This window comes from Oncorhynchus mykiss, chromosome 4, assembly GCF_057628025.1.
Source record: "Oncorhynchus mykiss isolate SJ-2025 chromosome 4, ASM5762802v1, whole genome shotgun sequence".
Classification (NCBI taxonomy): domain Eukaryota; kingdom Metazoa; phylum Chordata; class Actinopteri; order Salmoniformes; family Salmonidae; genus Oncorhynchus; species Oncorhynchus mykiss.
In genome coordinates, this window is record NC_143025.1 from 8105001 (window position 1) to 8114412 (window position 9412).

A 9412-nucleotide genomic window follows, 5' to 3' on the forward strand; every position below is an offset into this window, starting at 1 on the left:
TCTGCTTCTTCTTCTTCTGCTTCTTCTTCTTCTGCTTCTTCTAGTGATCCAAATCAAAGTGTATTTGTCACGTGCGCCGAATACAACAGGTGTAGTAGACCTTACAGTGAAATGCTTACTTACAGGCTCTAACCAATAGTGCAAAAAAAGGTATTAGGTGAACAATAGGTAGCTAAAGAAATAAAACAACAGTAAAAAGACAGGCTATATACAGTAGCAAGGCTATAAAAGTAGCGAGGCTACATACAGACACCGGTTAGTCAGGCTGATTGAGGTAGTATGTACATGTAGATATGGTTACATGTACAGTATTTACACAGTATTGACACAGTCCCGTATCAGAATAAAAGTAAATATGCCTCCTGTCTTTATGTCCTTAACCTAATCTGAATCCCTATGCCTAACCTTTGGCTTTGCCCGGGGGGGAATATCCTGTCCGTCTGCAGATATACTTTATCTGGGTGACGCGGACTCAGCGTCAGTTTGAGTGGGTGTCTGACATCATCCGGGAGGTGGAGGGGCAGGACAGAATGGACCTGGTCTCTGTCCACATCTACATCACACAGCTGGCGGAGAAGTTTGACCTGCGAACCACCATGCTGGTGAGAACAACCAACAAACGGTTTCCTGGACGTAGATTAAAAACCCACATTCTCAACCCAGGGCTAGGCTTAATCTGGGTCTGGGAAAACTGGCCCTAGAAGTGCTTGAAAATGTCACAGGATTAGAGTACAACAGTGTAGATACATTGTCTGGTTTAGTTGTAGCTTCTATTATGTACCAGGAGGGCAGAGCTTGCACTTTAGGACCTTAAGACTTTAAGACTCTAGAACTTTAAGACTTTAGGACTCTAGAACTTTAAGACTTTAGGACCTTAAGACTTTAAGACTAGAACTTTAGGACCTTAAGACTTTAAGACTAGAACTTTAGGACTTTCAGACTAGAACTTTAGGACATTAAGACTTTAAGACTAGAACTTTAGGACTTTAAGACTAGAACTTTAGGACCTTAAGACTTTAAGACTAGAACTTTAAGACTTTAAGACTAGAACTTTAAGACTTTAAGACTAGAACTTTAAGACTTTAAGACTAGAACTTTAAGACTTTAAGACTCTAGAACTTTAAGACTTTAAGACTAGAACTTTAAGACTTTAGGACTTTAGGACTTTAAGACAAGATCTTTAAGACTTTAAGACTCTAGAACTTTAAGACTTTAAGACTCTAGAACTTTAAGACTAGAACTTTAAGACTTTAAGACTTTAGGACTTTAAGACTAGAACTTTAAGACTTTAGGACTTTAAGACTAGAACTTTAAGACTTTAGGACTTTAGGACTTTAAGACTAGGACTTTAAGACTTTAAGACTAGAACTTTAAGACTTTAAGACTAGAACTTTAAGACTTTAAGACTAGAACTTTAAGACTTTAAGACTCTAGAACTTTAAGACTTTAGGACTTGATGACTAGGACTTTAGGACTTGGTGACTGTGACTTTAAGACTTTAGGACTTGATGACTAGGACTTTAGGACTTGGTGACTGTGACTTTAAGACTTTAGGACTTTAGGACCTTAAGACTTTAGGACTTGGTGACTAAGACCTTAGGACTTGGTGACTAAGACTTTAGGACTTTAGGACTTGGTGACTAAGACTTTAGGACTTGGTGATTTTGTGACTTTAAAACTTTAGGACTTTAAAATGTTAGGACTTGAGGACTTTAGGACTGTACATTTTTAACAACAGTAAATGTAGTATGTGGTACTAAAGTGGGATGTCCTGATGTGTCTGGTCAGTACGTGTGTGAGCGTCACTTCCAGAAGGTGTGGAATCGGAGCCTGTTCACCGGCCTGCGATCTGTGACCCACTTTGGTCGTCCACCATTTGCCTCCTTCTTCAGCTCTCTACAAGAGGTGCACCCTGAGGTTAGTTACTGCTACACAACATTGTATGTGTGTGTGTGTGTCCTTTGTCTCCTTCAGCTCATTACAGGAGGTGCGCTCTGAGGTCAGTTACATAGACACATCCATCAGCGCCGTGTGGCGTAAAACCTGATGCCAGACCTGTTTGTACTTTATAGTGGTTATTATATTGCTATCATCTGTTATCATAGTATCTATCAGTATTACTTGTCCATAGACATTAGCTAATACAGCACAAACTTCTCTGGAAGAAGAGTATGCTATATATAGCGTATATGGAAAATATCCAGACCTCACTTTTTCCATATTTTGTTTACGTTAAAAGCCTTAATTCAGAAATGGATGAAATTGTTTTTTTCCACCCTTCATCAATCTACACACAATACCCCATAATGACATCACAATACCCCATAATGACATCACAATACTCCATAATGACATCACAATACTCCATAATGACATCACAATACCCCATAATGACATCACAATACCCCATAATGACATCACAATACTCCATAATGACAAAGCAAATAAAAAATGATTTTTAGACATTTTTGCAAATGTATTAAAAATAATACATTTACATGAGTATTCAGACCCTTTAACTCAGTACTTTGTTGAAGCACCTTTTGGCAACGATTACAGCCTCTGCAGTTAGCAATCTACCATGATAAACAGATACTCATACATTGGAACTGGTCTTACAAAATTACTGTTTGTCTCTCTACTTCTACCTGTACCTCTCTCTCTCTCTCTCTCTCTCTCTCTCTCTCTCTCTCTCTCTCTCTCTCTCTCTCTCTCTCTCTCTCTCTATCTCTCTCTCTCTCTCTCTCTCTCTCTCTCTCTCTAGGTGGGTAAGATTGGTGTGTTCAGCTGTGGTCCTCCTGGTCTCACTAAGAACGTAGAGAAGGCCTGCCAACAGATGAACAAGAGAGACCAAACACATTTCATACATCACTATGAGAACTTCTAACAGCAGGACTGGGGAATACCCATAGTACACCACTTACTACTGTGCCGGATAACAATGAAGAAAGAACCGTTTATGAGTCCTTCAGACTAGATTTTACGACTTATAAATTCTTTAAAAAAATAAATATTTATAATATATGACAAATAAATATAATATTTGTCATTTTCAATGATTAGCAATGTTATGAGCTAGTCTGTATTAAATAGATATGTCCATTTTATATATGATGTGATAATTAATGAACAGATTGCATTTTTTGAACCTGAAGATGAATGGTTTTGACCACTTGATAATGTTGGTTGCTCCTGCTGTCACTGTTAGAAAGCACTTGTTGCACCACCAGTGTATAAAATGACAAAGGCACCTGCAAAAAAATAAATGTTTTTTTTTATCCATTTTGTTGTGCTGTTGTTACATTTTGTGTTGTTGTTTTCATGTCCGACGGTGTTGTTACACACACACACAGGCGAAGTGAAAATGATACCATGATTGATATATCAATTGAGCAACGTCATGGTATTATTTCCACTTTGCCTGTCAGAACCATGATGAGCACGGCCCAGGCATTGTCTCGGCTTTGCTGTATCACAACGTCTTGACTCAAGAGTAGCCTTCCACCAACCTACCAAAGGTTGCACCTGGGCAGAAACCGGTATGAATGGTAGCTCTTCAGGCTTTCAATGAGAAGCTTGCGAGTAGATACTGAGAAATAATCAGTAGCCTTGATTTTAGGGAAATATTTTTCCTCCCCGAGCCATTTAAAGGCATTTAAAACCATTATACATTTCGACATCTATTTTCCCAACATCAATCCTTTAAATCGCATCATTAAAACGTTTTTATCCAGTTACACAAATAGCCGTGCTGGCTGAGCTCCGTATGCAGGCGCACCGTGACTACAATCTAGCCAAGCCTGTATCTGTCAAATCGACAAAATAAGCCCTTTTCTACTCTTTTCTTTGCATCACATATGTTGTAAATAGCTGCTGAGACAAGTTGATTTAAAAACATTTTCATTGTGACAGCGCTTCAAACAAAGGCGGGAGGTAGCCTAGTGGTTAGACCGTTGATCTAGTAACCGGAAAGTTGTAAGATCCCCCGAGCTGACAAGGTAAAAATCTGTCTTCTGTCCCTGAACAAGGCAGTTAACCCACTGTTTGTAGGCTGTCATTTAAAATAAGAATTTGTTCTTAACTGACGTTCCTCGTTAAATAAAGGTAAAATAAAAATTCCACCAAACCAGGATGACTTAGACTTTGACTTGAATTACATAAACTGAGTGTACAAAACATTAAAGAACACCTGCTCGTTCAATGACTATCCAGGTGAATGCTATGATCCCTTATTTGATGTCACTTGTTAAATCCACTTCAATCAGTGTAGATGAAGGAGAAAGAGACGGGGTTCCAGAAGGATTTTTAAGCCTTGAGACAACTGAGGCATGGATTGTGTACCATGCAGAGGGTGAATGGGCAAGACAAAAGACTTAGTGGCCTTTGAACAGGGTATGACAGTAGGTGCCAGGAGCACCGGTTTGAGTGTGTCAAGAACTGCAACGCTGCTGGGTTTCCTGTATGTATTAAGGATGGTCCACCACCCAAAGGACATCCAGACAACTTTTTTATTTTGTATTTGTATTTATTAGGGAACTCCATTAGCTGTTGCCTAGGCAGCAACTTCTCTTCCTGGAGTCCAAACACATCAGGACACTTACATCACACATAAAACAAAAGATAAAACAGTGCATCATATAACATTGTTACACCCTTACATATCTACAGTACAAAATGTATAATACCACCATACAGCAATTTTACGATGTGCGTATGTGTAGAGTGCGTGTGCCAGCGTGTGTGTGCGTATGCGTGTGCGTGTGTGTGTGTGTGTGTGTGTGCGCGCGTATGCTTGTGTCTGTATCTGTGTGTGTGTGTGTCTGTGTGTCTGTGTGTCTGTGTGTGTGTGTGTGTGTGTGCGTATGCTTGTGTCTGTACCTGTGTGTGTGTGTACCTGTGTGTGTGTGTGTGTGTGTGTGTGTGTGTGTGTGTACCTGTGTGTGTGTGTGTGTGTGTGTGTGTGTGTGTGTGTGTGTGTGTGTGTGTGTACCTGTGTGTGTACCTGTGTGTGTGTGTGTGTGTGTGTGTGTGTGTGTGTGTGTGTGTGTGTGTGTGTACCTGTGTGTGTACCTGTGTGTGTGTGTGTGTGTGTGTGTGTGTGTGTGTGTGTGTGTGTACCTGTGTGTGTGTGTGTGTGTGTGTGTGTGTGTGTGTGTGTGTGTGTGTGTGTGTGTGTGTGTGTGTGTCTGTGTGTCTGTGTGTGTGCGTATGTGTGTGTATGTGTGTGTGTGCGTATGTGTGTGTGTGTGTGTGTGCTTGTGTCTTGTGTCTGTACCTGTGTGTGTGGATATTCACAGTCCTCGCTGTTCCATAAGGTGTATTTTTTTACCTGTTTTTTTTTCAAATCTGATTCTACTGTTTGTATCAGTTACCTGATGTGGAATAGAGTTCCATGTAGTCATATGGCTCTATGTAGTACTGTGTGCCTCCCATAGTCTGTTCTGGACTTGGGGACTGTGACGAGACCTCTGGTGGCATGTCTTGTGGGGTGTGCAAGTGTGTGTCATGGATCCCTTCCGGGTCACGCTGCTCATCTTAGCTACTGTTGTATCAATATGGTTTGACCACGACAGTTTTACAATCCAGTGTTACTCCAAGCAGTTTAGTCACCTCAACTTCCTCAATTTCTACATTATTCATTACAATATTTAGTTGCAGTTTAGTGAATGATTTGTCTAAAATGCATTTCCTTGCCACCCATTCTGAAACTAACTGCAGCTCTTTGAGTGTTGCAGTGATTTCACTCACTATAGTAGCTGACGTGTTGAGTCATCTGCATACATTGACAATCTGGCTTTACTCAGAGGCATGACGTTAGTATAGTTTGCAAAAAAAAGTAAAAGGCCTAGAAAACTGCCCTAGGGAAATCCTGATTCTATCTGCATGATATTGGAGAGGCTTCCATTAAAGAACAGAACACCCTGTGTGTTCTGGTCTTGAGTAGGCAACTTGAAGGAAAGCCAGTCAATATTTAAATCACCCAGAAAATCTCTGTTGATATCACTTACATTATCAAGCATTTCACACATATGCTTGATTGTTTGATTGTATTTATTGCTTTACTGGGAAGCTTATCAGAAGACATGCTCAAGTTATTGATGTTAACTCTGCACACAGTGGACTTCCTACTAGGGCATTTCGCCTCAGTGCTAACAGTATAACTCTGATTCATAGGCACACGATTACTGCATCGCTGTAGGGTCAACAGAGGCATTCAGGTCAGTTAGAGGGAAATTAATTAGATTACTTTTATGGGTTACTTTATGGGTTACTGTAATATCCATGTACTCCACATTATTGTGACAAAAAGAGAAACTCTATGTGCAATTTAACATTTTTTTTTTTTTACAGAGACAGTGCAAAATTCCAATCCTTATTGGTTAAAACAATATTATTCCTCCCATTCAATTTCCTCATTCTTAACATTTTGGCCAATCGATCACTGTGGGCGGGAATATCAGGGGAGGAGCAGGATATTTCTGAGAGTCACAGAGTTGATAGGGATTCAGACCTGTCAATCACTCAATATGTGATTGGGCACTCATGCACCCACAGTTTACAGGTGTGAATGAACTGCTAGCCAGCTGACTATTACTCGGCAGAAACTCAATACTTATTGACTATTTGCCACAAAGAGGATTTCATCAGATCTTGGGATCAGACGCTGTAATATAAAGTGGTTGTGATATTAAAGTGAAATGCACAAGAGCCAGATATGGGCAGGTAACGAAAATGTGACACATTTTTGAGGAAGAATTGTATAAAGACATATGTTCCCTGAAAACTACAATGGGAAATACAATGTTAGAACCGTCTTTGTATATAAGTAACCCGTATTTAAATGAGGAGCTGTCTGTGGCAGAAGTTAAGAAGGTGATTGAAGCTGCAAAAAAATGGGAAAGCGTTTGGCATTGATGAACTGCCTAATGAGGTTTTAAAATCCAATAAATTAATTTATTTATAAAATATGATTGGCTCCAAATTTGTTTTTGAGTACAGTATACTGCCATCCATTTGGTATAAGTCTATAGTGAATGAGTACAGTATACTGCCATCCATTTGGTATAAGTCTATAGTGAATGAGTACAGTATACTGCCATCTATTTGGTATAAGTCTATAGTGAATGAGTACAGTATACTGCCATCTGTTTGGTACATGTCTATAGTGAATGAGTACAGTATACTGCCATCTATTTGGTATAAGTCTATAGTGAATGAGTACAGTATACTGCCATCTATTTGGTATAAGTCTATAGTGAATGAGTACAGTATACTGCCATCTATTTGGTATAAGTCTATAGAGAATCCCATTCCCAAATCTTTAACTGAACTATAGAGGTATAAGTTAACCAGGGCCTGTAAATTACATTCATCCATCCTCAACAGGCTAATGAGGCTGCTCAGTCCGGAGCCTCCAGCAACGAGGCTGCTCAGTCCGGAGCCTCCGGCAACGAGGCTGCTCAGTCCGGAGCCTCCGGCAACGAGGCTGCTCAGTCCGGAGCCTCCGGCAACGAGGCTGCTCAGTTCGGAGCCTCCGGCAACGAGGCTGCTCAGTCCGGAGCCTCCGGCAACGAGGCTGCTCAGTCCGGAGCCTCCGGCAACGAAGCTGCTCAGTCCGGAGCCTCCGGCAACGAGGGTGCTCCTCTTTTGGAGGATCAAAACATCCTGGTGGAAAAACAAAAATGTTTTTCGTAAATCCAGCGCCTGTGTAAATCATATCTTCTCGTACAATAAATATGTAATGAAGAGAAGCCTATTTTTGCATATTTCATTGATTTCCAGAAAGCTTTTGATTGTGTAAATATGGATATTTTAGCCTATAGTTTGTTAAAGACAGGGGTTGATGGGAAATTTTATCACGCAATCAAGTCTCTTTACAAAGTACCAATGGCTTGTGTGCGTGTTAATGAATATGGTGCAAAACAAAGAGACTCCTTATCACCGACTTTATTTGCTTTATTTATGAATTATTTGGCAAAAGAAAGTTAAATGTTGGAGTAGGATATGATGATGATGATGATGATGATGAAATGCTAAGTATCCTTTTATATGTTGATGTTATTTTGACGGCAGAAACTGAACAAGACCTGCCAAACATGTTGTGTGCAGTCAGTTGGTGTAAAGGATGGAGACTCATGATCAACCAGACAAAAACACAGATCATGACGTTTAGAAAACCAGGTACTAAGAGAAGTGTCCACAAGTTTGCACCTATACTTGCAATAACTGGGGATATGGGCTGGGAACCCTGTGAGATGCGATGTAAGGTGTGAATGGTGAAACTTTGGAATAGACTGTTGGATATGCCAACTGACAGAATAGCTAGTAAAGTTTTTCAATTGGATCTATCCATAGGGGGAGCCTGGGCAACTGAAGTATTCAAACCCTTTCAAGAGGTTGACTGTGAACGTCTGTACGAAAACCAAATTAAGGGAAAGGAGGATACCTAGTCAGTTGTACAAGTGAATGTATACAACTGAAATGTGTCTTCCTGCATTTAACCTCTGAACCAGAGAGGTGTGGGGGGCTGCCTTAATCAACATCCACATCTTCGTCGCCCAGGGAACAGTGGGTTAACTGCCTTGCTCAGAGGCAGAACGTCAGATTTTTACCTTGTCAGCTCAGGGATTCGATCCAGCAACCTTTCGGTTACTGGCCCAACGCTCTAACCACTAGGGAGACATAGATATGATTAAAAAAACAACTAATGCAAAATTCGAAAAGAAATTGGTGGAGGAGATTAATCATAAACCCAAATTGAGAACCTTTTGTTTAATTCAGGGTGAATTTGTGTGTGAGATATATATTATGTATAACCTACCTAAAAGCAAGAGATCACTATGTGCACATGTAAGATCAGAGATATTGCCTCAGCGTATTGAAACAGGTCAGATCAGAGATATTGCCTCTGCGTATTGAAACAGGTCAGATCAGGGATATTGCCTCTGCGTATTGAAACAGGTCGGTATTGTGGTGAAATGGAAGAGGAAAGCCTATGTAACTATTGTGACCTCTAAGAAATGGAGAATGAAACTCATTTCATCCTCTATTGCCCTTTCTAGCACGATATACGCTTGCTCTTATTCCAGAAAGCACAGCAGATATACCCCGGCATTATGTGGCTGAATAGACATTTATGGATGAATATTTTACTGTCAACAATTTAGGGCTGTTTGAGTCTCTTTTCAGGAGAAGAGGATAAACATAAATGAGGGAACAAGCAACGGGACTAGACTGATTTGCTTCTCCATTGGATATTGTCAAAACCAAAATATACTCTCCTGTAAATTTAATAAAACTCACCATGGAAAAAAATAACTGTTCATTGAAAATGTCAACCACCTGTAGTAGCCGAATCGCGGGGTAAACAGTTCCAAATTTCAAACAGGCATCAGCAGCTCAGTCGCAGGAC

The 9412-nt window shown here is 40.2% G+C and overlaps 1 protein-coding gene across 2 annotated transcripts in view; it reads left to right on the forward strand.

Moving 5' to 3' along the window:
* The window catches only part of LOC110521216 (dual oxidase 2), a 42016-nt gene extending 38734 nt beyond the window's left edge, over positions 1-3282 (forward strand). For both annotated transcript variants that reach the window (XM_036969209.2, XM_036969210.2), the window contains exons 32-34: positions 447-602; positions 1789-1917; positions 2765-3282. In XM_036969209.2, coding sequence (XP_036825104.2) covers positions 447-602; positions 1789-1917; positions 2765-2887 — 408 coding nt within the window. In that variant the 3' untranslated portion in view covers positions 2888-3282. The remainder of the gene's footprint in view (positions 1-446; positions 603-1788; positions 1918-2764) is intronic.
* Positions 3283-9412: the final 6130 nt, after the last annotated feature.